The 26,907-nt window shown below is 41.4% G+C and overlaps 1 protein-coding gene across 1 annotated transcript; it reads left to right on the forward strand.

The window, feature by feature from the left end:
* The first annotated feature begins 5,361 nt into the window (after nucleotides 1–5,361).
* On the forward strand, nucleotides 5,362–26,683 carry etnk2 (ethanolamine kinase 2). Its single transcript, XM_030051273.1, has 9 exons — nucleotides 5,362–5,711; nucleotides 14,023–14,160; nucleotides 14,383–14,504; nucleotides 15,813–15,950; nucleotides 18,782–18,924; nucleotides 20,524–20,607; nucleotides 20,715–20,875; nucleotides 20,974–21,047; nucleotides 22,217–26,683. The coding sequence occupies exons 1-9, from the start codon at nucleotides 5,565–5,567 to the stop codon at nucleotides 22,287–22,289; spliced, it is 1,080 nt and encodes a 359-aa protein (XP_029907133.1). The 5' UTR covers nucleotides 5,362–5,564; the 3' UTR covers nucleotides 22,290–26,683.
* Nucleotides 26,684–26,907: the final 224 nt, after the last annotated feature.

Here is a 26,907-nt window from a genome sequence, read left to right on the forward strand (position 1 = left end):
AGAGCGTCTGGAATGAGACAATCACTGACCTAAATCTCTGGCAAAACTTTTAACTCTGAAATATCAAGGAGGCTTTACGCTTTGAATATGGCAGCCAGCAAAGCGGAGAACCGAAGCTTGGTGCGGGTTGAAAATGTTGGAGATGGTAACATAGTTTAAAAGAGGGAGGCTGTGGTGGGGAAAAAAAGGAATAAAGAATTGCAACAAAAACACAAAGGCAGAAAAGAGGACAGGGAGTGTGGAGGAAAGAACAGATTTTTAGATTTTAGTCGATTTAGATGGCACCCGTAACTGCAAAGTAGAATATGTGTCAGTTCCTGCAGATCACCAAAAATAAAGAGTACAAGAGTTAAAGAGAGAGATATAAAGGATTTTTATAGAGAAGAGAGAGAGAGTACAGAGGGGATATCATCAGTGGAATAGAGCAATGCAAGGGACTTCATAAAAAGATGAGATTTTTAGTCCACAAGAGAATATTTTCTAAAGATTATTAATTTGGTTTAAGTGAAAATTATCATTTTCTTGTGCTTAATTGCGAGGTTTTAACTCCTCTAATGCCACGATGAACGGGGTGAGCATGAGTACACTATCATCTGCAGCCTCGATTTGACAACCGTCACCCAACACAGTGAAAACAGACGACAGCGACAAAGCAAAGTACATCAAAGCAGACAGACAGGACAGTTTCTCAAAGTCCTTCAGTGGAAACACTTCTGTGGCGTCCAGATGGTCAGACGTCCTTGAATGACCCACACTCCAGTTATTTGGTTACTGATCATCAACTGTGCACATTGTTAAGTCACCCAAAGGACATCTGTCACCTTTAAAACCAAGACGCAACCTCTCAGTGAGTGTTGTTACGAACCTGTGTGTGAAAGCAGCTCCTCACAGGGTAGAGTGCTGCAGTTTGACTTCCCAAACACTCCTATTCAGTTTAATCACAGCACATGTGATAAATGAAGTGTGTGTCAACACGCACCTTGACATGAGAAATTAGGTTAGAGCAGTGGGGGTTGGAGTGCACTTTTTCAGTGGAGATGTTGATTTACGATCTGTTATTTTCTGTGTGTGTGTGTGTGTGTGTGTGTGTGTGTGACATTGTAAAAAGTGTGTGACAAAGTAAACATTTCCTCATTCCTCAGATATTGAAGGAGCGTTGGTCTACCTTTGAGCTGTCCCACCCGTGTACAAGGTCATGGCTTGAGACACACACGCATGCATGCATGTACTTGCACACACACAAAGACACACAAACAACCACACATGCACACACACACACACACACACACACACAATCAATTTGCAAGCTGCATTCCTGAGAGCCAGTGAAGAGCCCGGTTTGCATGGAGGGAGAGGAGATGAGGCATGTGGCTGCAGGCAGAGCGGCAGGTCTGAGCTGCTGCGTTCACACGGCTGGGTGTGACCGCAGACACCAGCACATCCTACCTGAACAGGGCTTTACTGCTGTACCGCTAATGGTACTACTACAAATACTACTGCTGCTGAAATTGCTGCTACTACTGCAACGACTACTATGACTATTACTACTACTGCTGCTAAAGCTACTTCTATTACTACTCATATTGTTGCTGCTACTACTGCTACTACTACTGAAATTACTTACACTACTAATGCTGTTTTTACTATTTCTGCTGCTCTGCTGCTGGTCCCACACTGGCTTGGGGCATATCCAACCCTGTTTCATGGAAGTTTGTACAATAGTCATGAAATTTAATCTACAGTTTTCTTTCCACAGACACAAATTGTCATTTTTTTCATATTCATTGACACCAATTTACTTTGTGTCCATGAACACAAACTTTCCTTGTCATGCACATTTACATGAGTTTAGTTAGTGTCTTCCGTGTCTTCTTTCTCATTAAAAATGTTTCCGTAAAAATGTTTGCAATGAAGGTTTATTTTTTCTTCTAATCAGGCGTAAAGTTTTTGTGTCATACCTTGACAGTTTCGACTGCTGTCTCTGCAGTCATCATCAGAATGGTCACGTGATGTTGCTGAGACGTCTGATAGGTGTGTTAATATCCAGGTTGTCATTCCACCTGAGTGGTGCATCCCAAGGACCAGATAGACCCGGAGAAGAAGTGCAATGTCATCTATGAGATCCCGCGCCTATCATGCAATAAAACATACATCAGAGAAACAGGGAGGCCATTCAGTTCACGCAAGAAGGAACATAGAAAAGAATGCGAAAGGGGAAACAGCTGGAGCGTGAACCCGTGCAACGAAAGAAAAGGCAGAACAAGAAAATCTGAAGTCAGCCATCTTAGATCACTGCAAGAGGGAGAACCACATCATGTACTGGAGGCAAAGATAATCCGCACAGAAAGCAACAAATACCATCGTTGGATTGCTGAAGAGGTGGAGATCTGAAAGCGTGCCCCCAGAACTATGACCCGGGATGAAGGAGCCTACCAACTTTCCCACACCTGGGACACAGTTCTACAGAGACGGACCCTACCGTCTGGAGGACCGTCAGCCAACAGGGGGCCCCACACCCTGTCAGCAGAAGGACCGATGGACAGCAGGGAGAAACGCCCTCTGGTACCTGGCACCAGGGGGCATAGTCATCCCACCACTCAGGTGGAATGACAACCTGGATATTAACACACCTATCAGACGTCACAGCAACATCACGTGACCCTTCTGATGATGACTGCAGAGACAGCAGTCAAAATTTCAAGGTATGACACAAAAACTTTAAGCCTGTTTAGAAGGAAAAAATAAACCTAAGTTAAATTTGTAGGCAAAATGAACCTATTTAGTATGTTTGCAATTCATATTCATATCTAAAAAAAAAAAATCTTCTCAAATGGCACACCTGAAACAAAACCTGTATCAAACAGGGGTCTATGATCTAAACTGTATTAATTTCTTGACTTGACATAATTGTATTTGAGAAGCTGTCTCGTGGAGCATCTACAGTCATGGGACACACTCAGAGTGAGAAGAATTAGACATTTTCATTGCTATACTCCCACCTGTTGGCTGAAAATCGGTACTGCCATCTAAAGTGAGCACAGGAGTGAAGGCATACTTTGGCATAAGAGAGATGTGTTGTGTTAAAGTGTGCCTGGTGCCTGTGCGGGTAAATCAAGTTGTAGGAGAACAGGGTTTGTACATTTTGGGCTGAAGATGGTGCTAGAGGAAAAGTCATGACCTCACCAAAACTGACAAGTTTTCTTCCACTGGATAGCAAAACAAATCTCATGGTAACCCAGCCACTAGATTTTGAGCTGGCAAATATGACATTGAGGCCTGAGGATGGTGCCAGAGGAATAATGACGGGTGGAGTGGATCATCTTTCGGGGAATATGAATGTACCTGTCGAGTAAAATAGCTTGTTAAATTTAATGATATCTTGTGCACAGTTGACATTCAGGTGGTTTTAAAACGCAGATTTCATTTTAACCTACACTGACACAAAGCAGTTAAAAAGCGGCATCCCACCCTGATGTGACATGAAAACAAATTGTCATTGGCTCAGTGGAAGTGATGTTGGCCCAACTTATGCTGCTACCTAAGGCCTTTTTCATTTCTCGCCTCCTAAAGTAAGGGATTTTTTTTGTACCTCTTTGTCTCCTCCCCTCTCTGTCCTTCTGCCTTGACCTGGAAATCAATCTCAGTGCGCCATCTTTAAGGATCTCTCTTTTTTTTTTTTGCTGCAAAGATCAAGATGTTATTCTTCAGAGATTTTTAGGGGCTTAAGCATCATATCTGTACCTGAACAGAATCAGCTCTGGTCCAAACAAACACCCTGTGTTTTAATCCCGTCACCGGCCCAACCCATCATTTTTCCAATACAAAAAATATCCTGCTGATTCTGCAGAATACAGCTGAATTGTCAGGTGATGGACCAAATGCAAACTGATCTGCATCATTTAAGAACTGAAGTTCAACTTCAGGATGTACAACTGAGAAATGAGGAAGGCCTTAGCTGGAGAAATCACAGCCTACATTATTCAATCAGGAAAAAACAAAAAGACATCTGCAAAGGATCCACCTGTGTATCCTCGCTCCTCTCTCCTCCAGCAAGCCTCCTCCTTCCTCACTCTTCTCACCTCCAGATGTATATTAGGAAATGAGACATCCTTCAAAGTCTGATACACTGAGATCGACAGAGAGGAGAGGAGAAGGCACAAACAGGAAATCGAGAAATGAAATAAGCACCGATCAGTGATGAAATTGGATGACCCCAAGTGAGCGGAGCTAAGAAGGAGGAAATGGATCAGCCACCATGGCAAATACATGACATCAGTGCAGTGGCGGATACAGAACACGGCTAATGGGTGGGCCTAAAAAATTCTGGATGGGCGTGTTATTTCATTTTGTGTAAACAAGCCGAGAGGTTGTAAACGAACATAAAATACACGTTGGAAAAAGGACGTTAAAACATTTATTTATTTAGTTAGTTATTTTTTGGTCTTGAATCTGATAGGGTGGGCAAGCTGTCAATCTGGGTGGGCCTACGCCCATCCAGGCCCACCCGTAGATCCGCCTCAGCATCAGTGTACTACAACATATGTATATCAAAAGAAAAAGGAGATGAATATTAAGGCAGAAGCTGATTCAAGTTTGTAGCTATGAACAGTGCAGCAAAATATCAACTATTCCCCTGATTTGAACCACTGCCATTAACCCTCCTATTATGTTTGGGGTCAATTTGACCCCAGCCAATGTTTAACGTCTCTAAATAAATGATTAACATCATTTTTTTTTTTTTTGCTTCATATTTAATGAGTGTTCCTAATGTAATGGGCACTACCAGGTAAACATGAAATTGACATGATGATATATTTTCAATGTCCTGTACACACTTTGTAACGCATTGGTTATAAATAACAAAAATCGTTACTTAGAAATAATATAAAGCCATTAAAACACCAAGAATTAATATTTCTTTCCAATTTTAGATCAATCAGTGAGATTTTATGGTGATTTGAATATTTTTCCATTGTCGTGTAATAGGAATACTGGATGTATAAGTAGGGGTGGTGGGGAGTTATGTTTTATTTAAAGGGCTATTTAGGTCGTCAACAAAGAAACATAAAGTACTTGACACATAAACTTTGATAACAATTTTAGTTATAATAATTTAGTGGAGGTTTAAACTTCAGGGGTCAAATTGACCCCAAACATAAAAGATGTTCAAAAATGTGAACATAACAGGAGGGTTAATCTACTCTTTGTTTATATACCCTTTTAGGTATGTTTTCTTATCCGCCAGAATCTGCGCATACTGCACATTAACAGATGGTGGCGGTAATGCTCCGTTAAAGGGCAGCCACCCGCCAATAAAAAGACGAAGAAGAAGAAGCCAAAGAAGAAACCCGGCGACGAGCATCCACACCGGCAGTCTGATGCCAGCATCCTCCGGCTGCACTTCACCGTCACAGTGACAGCCGACGAGTCCGCCCTGTGTCTCCATAAGACCGGCCCGTCACTCGCCTAAACAGCAAAAAAAAAAAACGGTTAACTTTAACTTGCATGCTCCAGTTCCCAGAAACAACCGTAAAAAAAACGAAGATTACCGTAAAAGACACGGAATGGAGACGGAAATACATGTGCCCGTCGGGTCGCCGGTCATTAAAAAAATCCCCATTTTCGTGGACGAGCACAACGTAACGGACGGGGCGATGAAGATTATTAAAGAGCTGAGACCGGCGTGGGACATGAACCACGTCAAAACCAAGGTACCGTGAGCCGCCATGCTAGCTGTGCAGATTATGCCGTAGCATCATGCTAGGCTAAGATTGACAGCTCGGTAGCATCAATTGAGCCCTGACTTGCCAGCTGGAGGAGGCCCTTAAGTAGCTAGCCGCTCATTAGCTCAAGCCTTATTCCACTGAGTCAAACGATAAGACGCTTTCGATAACTTTCCTGAATAGAAACCTACATTTATTGATGTATATTCTCTGCTACGACGAGTTTATACCAACTAAGCGTCTCGGTGTATATTAAGCTAGCTAGGTGCTGACAAACTAAGAAGCCGGTAAACTAACACCACCTTAAGCTGGGTGTCGTTCACCCAAGGGTTATCAGAAACATGTATTATGTATTTATTCGTATGCTTCAGTATCCTACTTGCATGCAGCGTTAGCTACATGTCCTTAGTGCAATGTATGTAGTTTGCTAGCTAAGGTTACGTCTTATTCATCGTGAATGGTGAGCGTCTGGAGAGTCACGCTGCTGGGTTAGCGGCACAGGGTTGCCAGATGGGTGTGACGTGGTGAAAAGCTTCAAGTCGATGTGGAAAGATGGTGAATGTTACCTGTCAGCTTTAAGGAGGCCGAACCACCTCGGCTGGCCAAGAGACAGCTAACAACACTGACTCCTTGGTGTTACCTTGCGTCTTACAGTCAATGTCTTTCTACTGTTTGTCATCAGTGCGAGTTGGGAATCCGTGCTAATAATAGCACGTAAGTTTTAATGGTGAAGTGAACACTGCTTCCTAAAGTGGGGTTTGGGGACCACCAGAGGTGTCGTGAGAATTTTCCAGGGATCTCAACCAGACTGGGGAGTAGGGGTGCAGGATATTATCAAATTTGTAGGGAGGCCTAACCACCTTAGCCTGGCCAAGAGACAGCTAACACTGACTCCTTGGTATTACCTTGGGTCCTGCAGTCGATGTCTATCTACGGTTTGTCATCAGTGTGAGTTGGGAGTCCGTGCTAATAGGACTGAGTTTTAATGGTGAAGTGAACACTGTTTCCTAAAGTGGGGTTTGGGGACCATCAGAGGTGTAGTGAGAGTTTTCCAGGGATTTCAACCAGGCCAAGGAGCAGGCCTGCAGGATATGGACAAAATTTCAAACCTTGATATACATACACATCAAATATCTCGATAGTGATATGGTAGGTCTATGGGTTCACACTTACTTGAAGTGTGGCCACAGTGAAAATGAAGCAAACTGCACTTACTTCACACAGTAGTTTATTGATCAGAGCAATCACTGTCTTTGGCTGCATTCAAAATAAAATAAAATAAAATAATAAAACAAAATAAAACATTTTGCTGCAACCTCTGTGTCAACACAATGCTTTGACAATATTTTAAGTGTAACAACAGTGAAAATCGAGCATTCTTCAAAAAAAAACAACATAGTAATGCCTAATCCATGTAGAAAAAGCAGTTGCTTCACAGAATATTTTTTTTGATTAGAACAGACTAATCACAGTTTTAGGTTAACCCTAAATTTGATATCATCCATGTCATTGGCTTTTGAGATATTAATATCATGCATGTCCATATTTATGTAACGATATGATATGATAACAACATGGCATTATGGTCTACCAAGGAGTAGTATAATTATTATATCACTTAAATTGATATTTCACTTCCTAGTTGTTAGCACAAGATAATGCATGAGGATGAGTGTTTTTATTATAGGTTTCACATTTCCCAATTACTGTCCTCTCTGCCTATTGTATGAACAGTTAAATAGTCATGTATTTGATCCATATCTAGCAAATTAAAAAATCTTGACAAATGGGATTCCACATGACACAATCCCATCAAATAGAGTGGGTAGTCTGGATCCATTTAGACGTCTTTGATATGAAACAATTTGGCTTCCCTTGATTGAAATCATTCCTTGATCGGCCTTATTCTTTCCAGATCAGATACGTACTCTGTTGAAAATTACAGTGGACAGTGGACTCACCGATCACTTTGGTCTGCCTACTTAGTGCTGAAAAGAAGAAGGAAAAAAAATAATCATTTTCTCTTGTCACAGAACAAAAGTTTTAACAGTGGTAGAGCAACACATTATATGGTAATGCAGCATTTTGTAATAACCTTACCAAATGTAATAAAAAAAATCCTTCATTTTGTAATATCTTGCTGCATTTTGTTATAAAAACCTTGAATGCAGAATGTAATAAATTTAAGAGATGCACTGATACACTTGTTCACTTACAGTCAGATTCTCTTACCTGAATTTTGATATCTGCCTGTGTGAGCAATATGCAGCATCCTATTAAATGTATATATTGTCTTTTGTATTGCACACTGCACAGTCACCTACAGTATATTCACCTGTTCACCTGTATGGCGAGGGGAAAGGGGATGAGTTTTTTCGACAACATGTGACATCTCCTTATTTCTCCCCTTAGTGACTTGTGGCGGTATCTGGTAGCCACTACATCTCTGATACCAATAGCAGAGCTCTTTTTTCTTGAGTGTTATTATAACTATTGTTGTTGGTGTTGGTGGTATTGTGTTAAGGTTATATTAAGGTTACATGAGACTGTAGTAAACCACACAGCTCTTCTTAGGTAACTAGCTCTATCAGTTGCAGACTAAAGGGTTTTTTTAAATGGGTGAAGAAAATCGCTTGGCCTTAATTCAGTTTCAGTGAGAGGTGAGCGCAGGTGAGCGTTGTTTGTGGGCGGAGTGGAATGTGGGCTGGCCCTCGTAAAAAAGCCGCGCCTATTCACACACCCGTGTCCTCGAACAAACCTGAGTCCTGGACTACTGTGGCGCAGAAATCGCCCATTTGTCCAGACAGTGAACACTCGGTGTGTCCTATCATGTCAAGGGGTACCATCAAATGGTAAAATTCACCAAATGCAGGTATGGAAGCCAGCCAGGAGGTACCCCTGTTATCATAACAAAACTAAACTGGTCGTCTCCCTCCTGTTGCGTGGGTCTTCCGCCCACAGCCCACAACCACCTACAGTTTTTACTTTGCTTTTTTTTTTTTTTTTTTTTTTAAAGTGCTTACTGTTGGTGTTTCTCCTTGCTCCTGAAGCGCTTTGGATGTTGTTATGGTTACAACACGCAGACCCAGGACGTGGCGAGTACAGCAGAGCGGTAGCATGGAGCTACATAATTTTTTTTTTTTTTTTGTCCCCCACCTAAAAGTCCTTTCATGGTCCACTGTGAGCTCCGCCTGTGCGTCTGACGCATAGCATGATAGGAGACAACACATTATAACAAATTTATTATTCATAAAAACATCTGACTATGAAATCTGGATTCGTTAATGGATCAGTAATGTCAGTCCAATATCTGATGGGTGAATTTTGTCAGTATTGCCACCCAATACCAATATTGGACTAGATCAGTCCCAGCTTTAATAAATTTCCTCACATATTGTTGTAAACATATTATGGCTGTTACTACATAGGTTCATGTGGGAGTTGCCCTATTCTTTCTTATAATATGCCACAACTGCTGTCTTCATTTACATACCACCAGAGAGAGGTTAAGGTAAGGGAAGAGTGAGGGGAGTGTTTATAATACATGATCACCCCGTCTCCTGCCCTCAATAGACAGACCGCAGATAATATTACAAAATGCTGTAAAATTGATTACATTTGATTTGATTACATTTAATACAAAATGTGGCAAGTTATTACAAAAATGGGGGTGTTTTTACAAAATTAACAAAAGTTATTACATTTTGGGAAGTTATTCCAAAATGCGGCATTATTGCATAATGTGTTTTTACAAGTGGTAAAATAGAAACAGTGGATTAAACATGATACGCCAGGTGTGTCGGCCGGAGTCCTGCCTGAGCTCCTGCATGATGTAAATTGGAGTTCGTCTTGTGTTTGCAGTGTGCGTTTAGTTCAGGTGATAGAGACTGTGAGGTTCACAGGGAAACACAAATTTTGTTACCAGTAACCATTTGATCCTGAATAGCTGTTCTTCAGCCACAATAGAGGTTGTTGATTTTAAAAGTTGTCTGCATAGGTTTAGATGCAGATGTTCAGTGTTGTTTTTTCTGTGTTTGTGCTAAGATATGGAAATTGCAGAGTTTTATGCTTAGCTTCAACCATAGTAAAACTCCCAGAACACTGAGTCTATGCAACCTGTCACCCCCTCTCAAACTTACACTTTGTCTCAGTGTGCTGGTGAACAATCCATTTTAGGGATTCACCCGGTCAGGGAAAGGGAAATGCATAATTGATTCCCACTAATAGGATCAGGTGACTCGTGTTTCATGGCAAGGTCAAACTCTTTAGGACGGCTGCGTATGCGGATATGATGGCATCATTACGTTTTACGAAGACGGAGGATTGAGCTGTTTTTAAACGCACCTGGGGTAACTGTGTGTTTACATCAAGGGATCCCACACCCCACCCACTCAGACCCGTGGTGACTGAGAACGTGACAGTGACCGTGTTTATCTCTTTTTCTATAGGCCAGACCAGCAGGGCTTTTCTCAATGACTGCCACCCAAACAGGCTTTGTCACTGCTGATGCCTTTTGTCTAACAGACCTCGTGTAGACCAGCACAGCTGCACCACTGGCAGTGTATTCACAAACCAGTAGACAGAGGAGGATGGAGTGAGGAGCGTGTGTGAGATGAGAGCAGAACCGGGTCATTTGGTTGAGATGAAAACTTACTGAGCGGCGCGGTTCGTGTTTTGATGGGAATACTAAGAGCAGAGTGTGGTAAAGATGGGCAGGGCAGCACTGTTCACACAAACACCTGACTCGCCTGGCCACCTGGACAGGAAGACATTTACTGTAAAAACACACTGCTCACTTCCCAAACATCTTCAGTATGCACAGCCAGTTCCAAAAAACACCACAACATACTAACAACAACAGTGTCCTCTTACAGCCAGTTTTGTCTCATGCATTAGGCAAAAGGAATGAGTTTTGCCAAAGACAAGCATCACTGTGCATTCAGAGCAAAACACGAACACCACAGAGCGCAGACTGTCCTTCATTGACAAACATGATGGCACTGCCATTGTCCTCTGCAGGCAGTATATGGCTGAATGTTTACCTCTGTCTGGGTCTGAGCTTATCGCCGTCTGTCGACATATTGATCGCTGGTCTTAGTGGTGCATTGTGTGGCGGGTAGACAGGATCAGTCATGTGGTAGGAAAGGCGTGTATGCTTGTGTATGTACAGTCATAACAGGGATGCCTGTGTGCCCATCTTTGTGGTCAGCCACGTGTGGAATGCCAGTAATGTGTGGATGGGCGACTGCGCTGGGGGAGACGCAGGCAGTGTGTATGTTGTTATTGTGTTCACCGCGGTGGGATCTACTAGCCCACTGGCTACTGGTGTCCACTGGAGTGATGCTGTCGCGGCACTGAAAGCCCAGCTCCAGAACGAGACTGCTTTTTGCTCATGTTTCATTTTAGAAGAGTCATTGCACCTGTCGACTTGATGCCGCAACATCTCCCTGTAGGAGACTCAATGCCAGCAACATAATTCTCACCAAAAAGATGAACAAGTTCAAAACATGAGTCAATGAGCATCAAATAAAGAAGCTGTGATCTAAGATTTTGAATGTTGACCTCTAAAGGTCCTAACATTTCATAAACTACTGGATCAACCAGAAAGTTGATCTGGTAATCTGGAGGATCGGGAAAGTAGATCCAGTAAATTGTAAATAATGCAAATGTATAGTTAATAGCCAGTTTCCAAAAAAAAAAAAACATATCTATGTGATGTTACAGCTCCTAAATGTAGCCACAGTGATCTGTTTTGTCTGTCTGTGTACATTCATTTCAATTAATTTTCAAAGAGCACTGTCCGTTGTCCAGACAGGGCTGATGACACATCGGTCCCATCCATCAGATTTCCATCCAATTTGACAAACAGAAAGTTTAGTCATGTTTAACTTTTTTTTAAAAAAAATGCAGGGATTTGCCTCCATCTATTTTGTTTTGGGGGAAATCGTAGTGAACCCTGAAACAATGCAGTGTACACCATCAAAGGATTATAGAAGCAATTAGAAATGTGAAAGCCTGGTATAATCTTAGGATAATTAAAGGGTATCCAGGTCAGTTTTTGCAAATACTGTACAGTTTTTTTCATATCTCTGTAAGGTAGTGCTGTTATGAGCAATGCCTTCTCGGCATGTTTTCTCCTTACCATTTCATTCTCTTAAATCAATCAACAGATGAATATGATCAAATATTCTGTCCATTTTCTGACAAATCAGTGAAGCTGCATTAGTTTGTCCACTAACCACATACACTGCAAAGGAACCAATGCAGTTAATCACTGAGTTATTTCACACAGTTGAAAATGTCTAGAACCAAATGTTTACATCCATAATGTATGATGCAAATGCTAGACCAAATTAAGTAAGTTCAGTACAAAATATTCAAGAGCCACCTCAAATTGTCATATGACTGGATCAGTGAAGTTTAATGAAGGTTAATAATCTGAAATCAAAGAGCTGGAGAGGAAATATACACCAGGCTGTATTATTAACAGTGTCTGTAGTTGCTGCATGTGCTTTGAAATGCAATAATTAACCTGCACTTCAGGCTTTGAGGATCAGGTTGTAGTGCCGACTTAAGAAACAGACTGACACACTGAATGTTATTATTTTGAGGAATTTTGAAGACGCCTATTGACAATGAGTATGTGAATGTTAATTTATTTGGAACTGACAACATGCATTCAAAGCCATGATTGTTGACTCATGGCCACAGACCAAAAATTTAAACATCAGATTTTTTTTTTTTTTTCATCTACTGTGCGTCAAAAAACTTAGATGTGTGTTATTTAATGTGGGGGAAAAAAAATCAGAATTGAGACACAGCTGTGTAGCTAAATGTAGACTGAGAAACCGCCAGGCAGTGACACAGATATCTGTGGGGTGAGAGCATGTTTGGTACTCCCTCATTGAAGACCAGCGCCCACGATTGATCTCATTTTTAGATGCACTTGTAATCGAGCCGACACAGAGCCGTTTTATGCACCGTTTTTGTATCCACTGGTGCAGTTGCGGCTGCCTCTGATCGCGTTTTGGGGCTGGTCTATTTTAAAATACTTCTTTTTTTTTTTTTTTTTCCTGAACCAGCTTCACTGTGAAATGTGTAACTACGCTATTTAGATTAGTGTGAGTTTATATTCACAATAAATAAACAAAATCTCAATATGTTATATGATCTCATTATTTGCTGAGCAACAAATTTCAGTTTACCAATTGAAATGAATGATCGGTTGCACTTGTCTACTTTATTTTCTCGGGGTTAGATCGCGCTGTTGTAGCCTAGTTTACCTGGCTGGTCAGGTCTGTGCCTATAACTTAATATAAAAAAATAATCTTTATTGTGCCAGCCTTCCCAGAGTTTACTTTCTCGATTGAAGCTACTGACTGAAATGGAAAAAAGTGAGAAGATAGAAAAATTAAAATACTAAAAGGACATACAATCCATTAGATGCATGGCTCACTTGTAACTGAGGTAAATAACAAACAAACAAACAAACAAAAACATCCAGTCTGAACAGTATGGTAATGGGAATGTTAATATGGGAATGATGATTTTGCACCACAATATTAATTTCATTTTCTCTAAAACAAACAAAACAAGTCTTTTTTTGCTTGGGTCTATATCAAACAAACATATTTTCTAATGTCTGGAGAATATGGCCAGGCCATCTCTGCAGCACCGCAATACTTCATTTACAATTGTTTTTTTTTGTTTGTTTGTTTGTTTGTTTTTTCTCGTCCTTTTTACCTTTTTCATCAAAAAATTGCAGCACCTGCAATTTGGATAATGCACTTGGCCATATTATGATTTCAATAATGCTTAGATGAATTATTCAGCTCTGTTAAAAACAGTCCCAGTCCCAGTTAAGGCTGACTGTTGCTGCTCTGCGACATCTGTGCTATAAAAATAGCTGGAGGACATTACGTCAGCGACCTGAACGTGACATGACTGGCATGGAGCAGGAACACACGGATCAAGGCAGTGGACATTGGCCTTATGCGTGTCAACGTGTGACTCACTCATCTCATGTAGGTCAGAGGTGATGTCATTTTGACAGTTACACTTCCAGAGTCGGCCATCTGCACTGATACTCCTGACCTAAACAGAGCTGATAGCTGCATTTTTAAAAGAAAAAAAAGTGAGCGAGACTCAACAGAGATAGGCCTGATGAAACAATCTTCCTGCTAGGGCTTTCCTCTTGTGACTGTCACTTTGCTGCACAGAGGCCAAGGACATCATATCATTTCCTCTGTGTAGCTCAGATATCTGCAGGAATGACGTGACTTCTTTTCTCCCCTCCCAGCTCTTCACTGATGGGACCACCAACAAGCTGGTGGGCTGCTACCTGGAGGACACCCCTGAGGACATGGTGCTAGTCCGAGTGTACGGGAACAAGACGGAGCTCATTGTGGACCGAGACAATGAGCTCAAGAGCTTCCAGGTAAAAACAACAGAAATCAAACTGGAATGTAAGGCCGGGTTCAATCAATCAGTTTAATTTTTTCCCCCTTAGACGTGAAACAGACATGACAGACCACTGGGGCAAACTCACTTAGTCTTGCATGACCAGCTGACAAGCAGAACGGTCTCAGTGGAAAAATCAGCCGGCGCTCCAGACTTGCTGCTCCTCTCTAATCTTTCTGTGTGTTTGTATACAATCCAGGTGCTGCATGCTAATGGCTGCGCTCCTCGCCTCTACTGCACCTTCCAGAACGGTATCTGCTACGAGTTCATGGAGGGTGACGCCCTGAGGACGCAGGACCTCAGCGATCCCTTCCTGCTCAGGTCAGGGGTCATCGCACTGCTCACTGTTTTGTCTGTTTTTGCCTTTTTTTCAGCTTTTTTTTTTTCCAACAGTGTGTTAATTTGGTGTGATTGATAAAGTTACAGTGGTGCTGATTAGCTGGGTGGATTCGTGTTACCTGGGCGTCATTGTCAGGTGTGTCCCAGGTGAAAGCCAAAGAAAATCAACACGTTAATGAGCTTATACATATTTTATTATCTGTAGTAATCAGCTGTGTCTGGAGGCACAGAATGAGGAAGAAAACCAACATGTTCATCAAGAGAATACTGTGTTTTAAGTGACAAGTTGCTGGTGAATCTTTCCTCCACCAGCAAATCAGTTAGAATTAGTAATATTATTATTATTATCACGGTTATTATTGATAGAAAGTATGATGAATAATAAATCTAACACAGTGGTCTCAGTTTAGGCCTTATTTTTATCAATGGCCCTGATTTTCATGTATTAATTATTATCTGGAGTAATACCCAACTTGACTTCATCTCCAGGTCTGAACTTGAGCTGGGATTACCGTCTGACCAAAGCTGATAGTATTTGTTATGCAGCTGCATGCTTTTCATGAATCGCTTACAGCTGGTAAATCCCTTTTATGAATCAGGAGAATATCTGCCATCATGATAGTGTGCACTTAAGCGGGATTAAAAGTGCTGGTGCCTTTTATGAATACAGGCCGAGGTGTTGGATGAACAGTGCATTAACGTGTTCAGATTCATCCTGCATTTCCCAATCATTTAGATAAATGTCATCATAATCATTAAGCTCAATTACTCGACTTCACTTCAGGGAAATATATATTTTATTGCCATTTTGAGTGTATTTTCACTTTTATTGCTGCATTTCTCAAAGTAACAGCAGCTAAAAAGTACTGGTTTGACTAGGCACTCATCAATCCAATGTTAAGTATCAGTGTCATAGCCAATCAGAATGAATTTGAGTCTGCAACCAGAGTAAACATATTTATAATACATTTATTAATTACCAGTTCATCATTTTATGCAAATTGAAATCAGCTTTGGTACTTAAACACTTTACTCTGTGTGCACTGAGTGTGTAATACAATATGTGTGATATATTAATTTACCATCAGGCTCTTTCCAGGAAGTTTGAGAGAGTTTGTATTCCTCATCCAACCTTGGAGATAAAAGTGTCTTAGCCTTGAAGCAGGACTGTCTGTCTCTGTATTTTATATGTAATAGTATTATAACTGTATTTAACTTTCTGTCAGATATCAGTGTGTTGTCTGTTGCTGAGAGTGAACTCTTTCTGACTGTGTGTGTGTGTCTTGTCAGACTGATAGCCACGGAGATGGCTCGTATCCACGCCATCCATGCACACAACGGCTGCATCCCCAAACCCAGCCTTTGGATCACGATGCGTAAATACTTCTTAGTGGCCACCGAGTTCACCGAGCAGGCCTCCAATGTCAGGTGAGATTTGGCTTCTTGGTTTGTGCTCTTGCCTTTAGCTCTTTAAGCAAATTAATAAAGATGCAAATAGCACAGCAAGCACAACCTCATTTGGATAGAGGCAGCCGTCCATGACCCTGATATGATCTGAGAGCACTTTGTCAGCTGGCTTCATCAATCATCTGCAATGCATTTTGACATTGTTGAACAACTGGGCTCTCCACAACACAGGAACTTAGGTTGACAAGTAAAAATTGATTTTTCCATCTAAACATTGGATTTGCATTTGATTTTTTTGTACTAGTTTATCTAGCTCTTTGTATAAAATTGACATCTTGCTCATCACATCAAACAAAGGTAGAGTTGCATTTTGCACAAAAACAGCCTTCTTTTTGCGCACTCAAGAAACTAATCTGTTTGACAATGATAGTGCATTTTTTATTTAGACATGCAGGCATTACATGTGGTGTTAGTTTTTTTAAAAAAATATTTAAAGCCTTTTTCCTTGCATTTAAAAAACACTAAATGCAAGAAAAGTGATTTAGCTTCCAAGGGTGTCAAAGGCAACATGTTATGAGTCTGACAGCTTTTGATCTTTAGGCTCAGGCAGACATTTGGGTAGATGGAATTGCACTGGAGATGAAACGTGTTGGATTTTTGTGAGGGTCAGCAATGTAAAGTAATAATTTCCAGGCCCTGGAAAAGTTACAGGAAAATGACTGTAACAGTAATGACTTGGTGAAAGAATCATTGTGGTGCTTTGGAATTTCTCATGTGTGTGTTTTATGCATCAGTTTATCTGTCTGGTGAAAAAAGTTGAAAATAGCTTATTACCTTATCTACTTTTTTGGTCAAACTTTCACAACATTTATAGCATTTAAAACAGATCTTTTTAGTGGCAATTCTAAAAAAAAAAAAAAAAAAAAGATTCTTTTTGGCATGGAAATGTAGCTCAAATGTATAGCGAAGTCAGGGAAAAGTCACCAAAAACCACTGGCAAGAAAGTTTATGAAAAGATGGAGAGAAAACTGATTGTCCAAGCAAAGCAGTTTAGTTTGGCCAAAGAATAGACCAAGGGAGCCAAGGGAGTTCAGCCCTAAGACAGCCCTAAGTTTCTGACTTGGCACCAGACGTTGTAGAGCTATCAAAGATGAGCCTGTTCATAACCTGGCCCGCTGCCCAGCTCCAGCTGATAACTTTGTTCTGATGGCTATTAGGTTAAGTCCAGCGAGTGGCTTATATAACTGTAACCATAATAGCAGGCTGGATTAGGGAGGCTGAGGCATGCAGTGGGCCAACAGATGTTTGCATAGCTCTGTTTATCAGGTCACTTTGCTCTCCTCCTCGGTAACAGAGACAGCTCAAATGTCCTGGATAGCAGACATTTTTTTGTACAGTGGTCTTAGGCAGACAAGAGGGGGGAAGCCCAGATGTTGACATCCGTCTTTGAAGAATTGTGAAAGATCTGTCTCGCTGTTTTGTTAAACTGTGCTTGCCTGCTGTGAGCCGTTCGGTAAACACAGAAAAAAAACACACTGGCTGGTATAATAAAGCTGCCTGCAACAGATCCACGGTTTATTAGTTGGGGTTTATATGAGACAGAGATTGAGCAAATAAGTCTGAAAAAGATGCAGCAGCAGGTTAAGACAGACTCGCTATAGGTACCCAGCTGTCTTAGCAGAAAAGGTGTGTGAGAGGATGTGTGTGTGTGTGTGTGTGTGTTTCCCTCGAGTACCCTGTTTCTCTTTCTCTCATCTCCTGCTATCAGGCTGACTGTAGATTATCCCTGTAAGCCCATTACCTTGAGCAGAGGGGTCTCTGCTCAGTGAGGCAGTCTGATTGGTCAAGACACTTCCCCAGCGACTTAACCTTTTCTGTGCTGTCCACTGAAACAGACTGACAGAGCGGTCAGAAGGCTATTGGTTATCCGGTAAAGTCAGGACACACTAAGTGGCAAGTCTTGGGGTGGACAAAAAAGTGAATTTCGCTCTTAATGCCACCATCATTCCACATTTTCAAAACTCATGGAAGTCAGTGATTCAGTGGGAATCCAGGGTGGATTAGAAATAGTTCAGCCACATGGCACATACAAGCAATGAACAGAGACATGGACATAGCATGGACAAACATATAGATACAAGTGAATACAGACAGAAGTGGTGCAGGACAGCGTTTTCAGCTGAAGAGTGGACATACTGCAGTTGCATGACTCATAAAATAAAGGAGGTCATGCACACATAAAAAAAGAAAACATAGCCTAGCGCTTTAGTTGGCTAGACTAGGTGCTTGATAACAAGATTAATTTTATTAAAGAGTTGAAAAAATTATCCACGCTCTGAATTTTTAAGCTCGTTTGACATATCCTAATGACACAAAGCCTGCAGCGGTATTTAAATATTTTAACATTTAAATATCAAAATTTGGGCCAAAATGAGACGTGTAACTGCAGCCTAAGGGACTCAGGAACACAATGCTGCACCATGACTGTGTGATCGTCTGCTGAGAATTTGTTTCTCTGTACCTCTGTTCCCCAGGGGGCCAGCAGGCCAACAATCCTCTGATGACTGTGTGCTGCCTGTGCATGTTGGCCTCGGTTGTTTTTATCTCTCTCATGTTCCCATTCTGCTTTCCTATGATACCAAAACAAGGGCAAGGCTGCTTGTTTTGGCCAATAACAACCCAAGAAAACTAGATTAGCTGTCACTCTACTGTCTATACATGGCCAGTGCTGTTTATTTTTAGCGACAATTTTTAATCAACGTGTTGAATCTCAGCTTACGTTTGGTCTTTCTGACTTGCCATGTCTTTCTCTGTTTTTTTTTTTTTGTTTGTTTTTGGCTACCCCTATCCAGGATCCAGCAGGAGGTTCCCAGCAAGGCAGTGCTGGAGCAGGAGATGCTATGGATGAAGGAGCATCTGTCTACGCTGGGATCCCCTGTGGTGCTTTGCCACAACGACCTGCTCTGCAAGAACATCATCCACAACACCAAGGAGGGTAGGTCGAGCGTCAGCCAGCCACAACAGCCCAAATGATCAGTCAGAGGGAAATCTAAAGCATCTTCATAGTGCCCAGAGATTAGGTGTAGTGGTTAAGATTCCACATGGGCCCTGGTTGCCTAGGATCAGATCCCAGAAGAGCCTTCCCTCCTGTTTCTTTCAGCTTCCCTACAGTCTCAGCTAAGAGAAAACAAATGGAGGTCAAATGCCCACTCTCCTTAAATTTAAGAAAAAAAAAAAAAAAGCAGCAAAAACTTAAATTCCATAGCTGAAACATGATATCGTTTTAACGCTGAAGTTTGTTTGTATGCAACAGAGCCAGCGGCCAAATCCAGCCAAAGAAATTTTCATTCATTTATTCATTTTCCAAATCGCTTATCCTCACAAGGGTCACGGGGGGTTGCTGGAGCCTATCCCAGCGCTCATTGGGCGGAAGGCAGTGAAACACCCTTGACAGGTTGCCAGTCCATCACAGGGCAGACAGACACACACACAATGGCATTCACACACACAGTCACACCTAGGGGCAATTTAGTATCTCCAATTCACCTAACCTGCATGTCTTTGGACTGTGGGAGGAAACCGGAGTGCGCGGCGGAAACCCACGCAGACACGGGGAGAACATGCAAACTCCACACACAAAGGACCCTGGGTGGGAATCAAACCCAGGACCTTCTTACTGTGAGGTGCCAGTGCTAACCACTACACCACCGTGCCGCCCCTAAAGGAATTTTGTTTAATCATTTTCCCAAGGAAAAAACAAAACAAACAAAAAAAAACTTTAAAAACATTTTTTCTTTCTTAGAAGCTTTTAGAAGGATTATAGGCAGTTTTTGAGAAATGCTTTGAGTGGTAGAGCTGTTAGAGTTCAGAAAATCACTCTGCCTTCATCTAAAACTCACCTGTCTCTCTTTGTAGCTAATCAAGTTCTTTTGAAAGTGTCTGATGAATGCAGTTTGCTATATACAGTTAAAGCTTCACCGGGCAACTTCTCATGTCGGCAGACCTGAGTGGCAGCCAATGATAGCTTTAAGTTTGAAGGATCTTTATTATCTAGAAATCAACACTACTGCCAACTATTGTAAACTGTGAACTCCCTGTATTTTATCAAATGACATTTTTAAAGACCCATTCAGACATTTTTTTTTTTTTTTTTTTTTTTTTTGACTGAGACAGCTGATAGCTGATATTTGGGCCAATATTCAATATCTTTAAATTTAAAAAAAATACCTGTTATTTAAAAAAAAAAAAATCAAGAAAACTATTACCAGAGTAAGTATCTTTTAATGACATGTCCAAATAAACAAAATTAATAAAGAGAATATTGCAATTACAAAATAAAAAAGATGTCACACAATATTAGTCTTTTAATAATACAAAGACCGAGAGGATAACCATGTCATATCATATTGAATATTAAAAAAAGGCAGGTATTCAGTTGCCTGATAATTTGGTTAAACCCTATGCCTTATACCTAAATTTTTTTGGTGAGTTGCTGGGGATGGAGATGGTTTAAAAAAAAAAAAAAAAAAAAAAAACCTAAACATGTAAACCATTACATACCTAATATGTATGATGTGTCCTGTTGTCCCTGTAGGTCACATTCGCTTCATAGACTATGAATATTCCAGCTACAACTACCAGGCCTTTGATATCGGCAACCACTTCAATGAGTTTGCAGGTTTGTGAAACTACTCTTAGGAGGCTTATGATGCCAAAGTTTATGTTATGTACACATGATACGCCTTTTCCAGCTTTAAGTCTGTGTGTGTGTGCGCACTTGTTCAGGTATGAGTGAGCCCGACTACAATCTGTACCCAAGCCGAGAGCTGCAGATGGATTGGCTCCGAGTTTACCTGCAGGCCTACAAACTCTTCACCAAGAAAACTGAGGAGGTCAGCGCTCGAGAGCTGGAGACGCTCTATGTACAGGTCAACAAATTCGCTCTGGTGAGGAAGAACATCCCGGCAGCACATCCACACGCACACATTTTGCCCACACACAGTGTTTCATATTGCTGAACTTTATCTGTGATTCGTCTCTCAAGGCTTCGCACTTCTTCTGGGGCTTTTGGTCACTCATCCAAGCAAAGTACTCCTCCATCGACTTTGACTTTCTAGGGTAAGTTTGTGTGTGTGAGATAGTGAGCGAGCTGGGTGGTGCCCCCCCCTTGAAAAGTATTACATAAGTGGTAGCTTTGACTATAGGCCTGAAAAGGATCTGTCAGTGTGGGTTAAATAGCATGTAACGAATGACTGAAACTCAAACCCCAAAAGCCAGCATGTGTGGGTTTTTGTTTTTTTTTTTTTTTTCATTTTTCTGTTTCCATTAGAGTTGGGTGATAATGTACATCCTCCCATCAGCCAGTTGTCATCACATATATTGCTGATCCCCATTGTATTTGTTGTAATGCTGGGCCTGTTAGGGGAGGGGGATGTGCACACACACGTATACACACACCTGGCCTGCCTCCCCTTGGGTTTCACAGAAAGGAAGCAAACCAAGGGAGGTCTGTACATTGTAACCCAATCACTTCCACCTGGTAGACAGAGCTCATAGAAAAAATAGGTGGATGTCATCAAAAGCCCTGTTCCGTGTATTTCACTAACAGATTAAGTCGAGTGCAAATGATGGTGAGTTATTGGTAATTTATCATTACATATAGATTAAAATTAGACTATGGTTAGATTTGTCTACCCAAAATGTAGAGCAAGTCCTGAAGCATTGCTCCTGTGTGGGGTGCAAATTAGCAGGCAGCCTGTTCATACCTCTACTGATCGTCAAAGCTGATAGTTGCCTGGCACTACTGCAGGGTTCAGAGCGTGGGACTGGAATGCCTTTTTAACCTGTTAACACTGAGCTTATGTTTCAGGTGGCTGTGGGATTTAAAGTCACTTTAAAAGAGGCATAAGTAAATGGCAAATGCACTGCATTTCTATGGCTCTTTTCTAGTCCACTGACCACTCAAAGTGCTTTACAGTGTTTTGCCTCACATTCACCCATTCACACACTAATGGCAGAGGCTACCATGCAGGGTGCCAAGCTGCCCATCAGGAGCAGTTTGGTGGTTGAGTGTCTTGCTCAAGGACACTTCAAGGAGGAGCTGGGGATCGAACCAAGAACCTTACCATTCCCAGATGTGTCGCCCCCCTGTGTCATTGTGTTTAATTGGACGCTGTCTGGTCACTTGTTTTGCCTGCTACTGGACCAAAAGGCTGTGTATTTGGACTGATTGTATATAAAAAATCTTGCCTCTCTCATCATTTCATCCTTGCTCTCCTGTCTTGCAGGTATGCTGTGCTGCGTTTCAACCAGTACTTCAAGACCAAGCCTGCGGTCATGGCCCTGCAGATCCCAGAATGATAGGAGAGAAAGGTGGATAAACTGAGGAGAGAAGGGTGGGGGGGCTCATCACTGGCAACTGACAACAGGAGTAGATGCACTTTGAGCTGAGGGCATGGGCTGGGTTGAGTACTGGAGAAGGTAAAACGGGTCTGGGCTTTGGGCCGGGGCTTCTTGCGGGTTGGGAATTCTTCTTAGGGAGCCGGGTATGGACAGACCACTGCTCGGTCTGTTCAATGTCCTTTTACAAGCGCAATTATTATTTCATTCCTCCTCAGTTTAGTCCATGTCTGTCTCACAACTCTAGCTCAAGATTTCCAAAACCTCCATGGGTTATGTGTGTGTTTTTTGTATGTGTACATGTGTGTGTGCTGATCTTAATTTATCTTGTGAAGAAATGATTGACCCAATGTTATGCATTCCCTAATTGGGCAGCTGAAACATGAGTATATGAAGGTCTAGTGAGCACAGCAGTCTGACTTTAAAATAGAGCTCACTGAGCTGATCATGACGGGGCTCAGCTCCTATGACCTACTTCAGTGTCGGTCATAGTGGCGCCAAAATGTTCAAAAACACTGGTAATGAAGGTCAAAATAGGGACCATACTATTGAGGAGCGTCTGATGCTGCATTGAAAGAGTTTGTCCTGACCTGTGTGTGACGTCTCAAGGCCATGACTGCTCAGACTCTTGTGTTTATAGATTTGACTAGAGAGGCATTTCACCTGAGATTCCTCATTTTTATAAAGCATGTGCTGGAAGCGCATCTCCCACTTGTGTCCAGCATCAGTTTTAACTGTTAAAAGTTTAATCCTGGTTATTTTCATTTTGTCTCCATCTTCTTGGATCATTTGGTGTTTCTGCACCTTCCAGAGATCACCTGTCAATCAAGCAGTGTGGGTGGGACTGTGACATCTTTCTCTTTGGATTTTCTGGCGATGATGTTTGGGTTTCTGTACGTGGCGTACGTTTCTTCATCTGTTCAGCCATGGTGGCTATTGCTGCTCATGCTAACTAGCAAATTCTTCCTCTGTTTATTCAAGACAAACCAGAAACATAAAACGCATTATTTCCTGTTCTCTACAGGATTTTCATCTTGAAAGAACTACCGGACAATGAGTGTTTAACAACAAAAAGTAAAAGCTTCCATTAACTGGATAGAGGTTGTGTTGTGTTAACGCGTTCAGTGATAGTAGCAAAATGGACATTTAGGCATATGAAAATGTTGTTGATTATTACTTAAACATCTCAGGTGAAAAACCACTTAGTTTGGGTTGTTTTAGTAAGTGCTTGAACTGGGAAATGATACTGAAGAGGTGGAGAGAGATGAACTGAGTTCAGCCTCATTTATAAAAGTGGTTAAAAATAAGGGACCTAAATGTCACTCCAAACTCAGTGTGTGTCTGTCATCTCTTAAGCCGTTTTCCACCTTCTTGGCTTTTATGGTTACAGCGAATCGCTCCGTTAAACTTTCCATTCCTTGCAGACCACTTGGAAAATCACAACCTTGGTCACCCTCTGCCAACCCAGTCTCCCCCATATTTGGACTTTTCCGTCTGCTCTCCCCTTCCCACGTCACTCTTCCTTGATCTCCTTCCACCCCGTTTTGTGCATGTATCTCCTCATTTGCTGAGATTATGGCATTAATACCTATTTCATGAGGTTGCTGCCACCTAACATCAGAGTCTGGTCTCCACCCCACACTGTAATGCATTCACAACATCCCAGAGTTGGAGCCAAATTGTGTTACATAATCAAACATTGCATAAATTTAATCTGCAGTCAGAGAAAGTCTCGGCTTCAAAGAGGCAGGAATGGGTTATCCAGTGCTGTAGTAGTGGTGTTTGAGATTACTTACTGCACTACTTAGGTGTTGGAAAATGATGGTGGAGACTCTAGAAACTTGTCAGGAGGAGAAAACCTTTATTAGGACATTCAAAGTAACTGCAGATCCCTAACAGATCTGAAAAAAGTTTGAACATTAGTTGGCAGAAGTCCTACACCAAATATTTTTCACCAGGTTTGCTGGTGCTGCTTATCCCCTCTTACATTACTACAGAACAGGGTTAGTAATATGGTATACATCCTATCTGTGGTACTAAACACATTAAGATTTCATGTTTGTTAACCATGAATGCCATGCTGCTTTGTTATCCTGCCAGTTTAGTTTTAATTTCCATTAGCTATGTTCAATCAGAAGTGTGCCATTTAGCCAGAGTTTTTGCTTTATTTTGCTCTTACATTTTATTCCAGTCGGAATTAAAAAGTCTTAAATTTGTCTCTCTCAAACCTGAAGATACTCTGACACTGGTACTCAGTCTGAAGCCTCTCAGAGAACCTCAACTCCACAAATTAAATAGTAAAACTCAGCTGCTGTTTGGTGTTTACATCTATAGAAGGTATGTATTCATGCCAGGATATGAGTGTTTTTAGCTTCTTGAGCATCCAGCAGGGGGAGACACTGAGCTGTGACCTTTGTCCTCTGCTGTTGGTCTCATGTAACTGACAGGCTTAATAATTTACCACGAGAGACTATCAGCCATTCAGAAGAGCAGGACAGACAGATGCTCGCTGGAGCTTTGTTAATCAGTCAGGACAGTTCACCTGAGAGCAGACACAGGCGCTCATCAAAGGTTGACATTCAGATTCATATTTTAAAATGTGTCCTGTTCAGTGTCTGCTGCATGTGGTTTGTGCAAGCCTAAAAGGGTTCAGTGAAGAGCCGTCGAGTGCGAGATGTGCGTGTGATCGTGACTGTTTCAAATGCACTGTTTTGTGTTAACAGTGCCCTTTTGCAGGAGAGCTCTGTAAATTTAACAGTAGGCCGTTCTGAATGATCAGATCAGTGGGAATCGAGACTCAGCGGCTGTAAACTGTCTGTTCACCAAAGCACAGGTTGGGACTTAGGAGCAAATAGCTTCCAGTGAAATTGTCTTGAGATGCTGAAAAACATTTGCAGCAATAGTGCAATTTTGATTTGAGATTAAGCCAAATGGTCCCTATTTTGTGGAAATTAGTCGTGGGATATTTTGCTTGTTATATCACGACGATATATAGCACACCTTAATGATGTTATAACAGTTGTACTGTGGTGGTACGTTGTCCTGAAAATATTGCACTCTTAAAGGACTGCATTGTGCTCTTATGGACTTTGGCTCATTGGTCACCTTACCCAATAATGTGACAAGAGGATTGGCACCAAAATCAGCTCTCCATGTTTCTGCTAGATTGTTCTGTGCATGTGCTAAAGCTTTATCATACAGCAAGTGGAGTCAGGGTTAGTGTCTCAACATTATTCTAAAAGAGAGAAAACAAGAACTTGTAGCAACTGGTAGCAGAAGTTGTGACGGAGCTTACAAAGCTTTCTGGCCGCTAAATGTAACTTTGTAATTTTACATTACAAAGCTTAAAGACTTAACTGATGATGAAAGGAATTCTTTGTTTTCAGAGGTTATTAATCTGCAGGCCACAGAGGAGAATTGGATGACTAAAAGGCTTACAGTATATTCATACTTTTGAAAATGCTGTTTGCGTGCAATATGGTAAAGTTTTAGCATTAGGACCGGGCTTTCTACCGGAGAGACAGAGGTGATTTAGGTGCCAGTCGTTATCATGTATGAAGGAGCACAGAGAGCAGTGGGATGAACTCTCAAAGCTTTGGAGTAATCCTTTTAAGATATTCATTCAAGCTACTGAAAGGTTTTCCCTTTTTTTTTAAAGACCAACATGTGAAGCAACTCAAGCGTGCACTAGTGTAGGAAACACTTTATGATCATTAATCACTCCAGACCGGCCCTCTCAGTATCCTATTCCATGCTGGCTGTGAAAGATTTCTGTCATTTTATGTTCGCATTTTTAGAGTATTTAAAGGCAGTTTTGAATAAGGATATTTATTGAGTGAATCTGGTTGTGTGAAAATGTATTTCTCCCACCTTCTCTTCTGTTTTCTAATCAGCATTCAGTACCAAAATGGCTAGCTTCATGGAGTTTGCATTGCAGTTTATTTGAGATTAACTTTTTTTTTTTTTTTTTTTTGTGTTTGCGAATGTATTAACTTGACTCAGTTTTAAAACACACTGTACAGATAACTTTGATTATATTTTTTTCCTTTCTATGCCTATATTTACTTTTTGTACATGCTTTGACTTGAAACTTAGAGAGCGGTTCTAAGGGGACCCAGCATTTGGCGTGCAGATGTGACTTTGTCTGTGTACTCATCCACTGCAGAAGGGGATGCTGTGTCAATGAGAAAGGCCAGCAGAGATGGAAGGTGTAAATACTGTAAGAAACACTATGAAAATCTGACTGTACAGTGATCCTTCACGCCCCCGTAGGAGTGGCAAGGAGACTTAACATTTGTCAGTAAATAATTTCCATTAAAATGTGTAAATTAAAACAATAAAAAATTATGCTTTCAGTTTGCGTCTCTTGGATATATAGTGTGGTGAACTTGTCGGGAAATTTCAAAACTTCCTATAATCCGTGATATCATTAGTGACTTTTATTCTGTATTTGCCTTGGTCTTGAGATGAGCTTCAGTTTTTGGCGGATTAGCTGCTGTTGACACTCCAGTTTCCTCCCATGTCTGTCTGCCAGATGACCCTGGTCTCTGGCCCTGAGTGAAGGAAGGAAGAGGAAATC

This window comes from Myripristis murdjan, chromosome 5, assembly GCF_902150065.1.
Source record: "Myripristis murdjan chromosome 5, fMyrMur1.1, whole genome shotgun sequence".
Classification (NCBI taxonomy): Eukaryota; Metazoa; Chordata; class Actinopteri; order Holocentriformes; family Holocentridae; genus Myripristis; species Myripristis murdjan.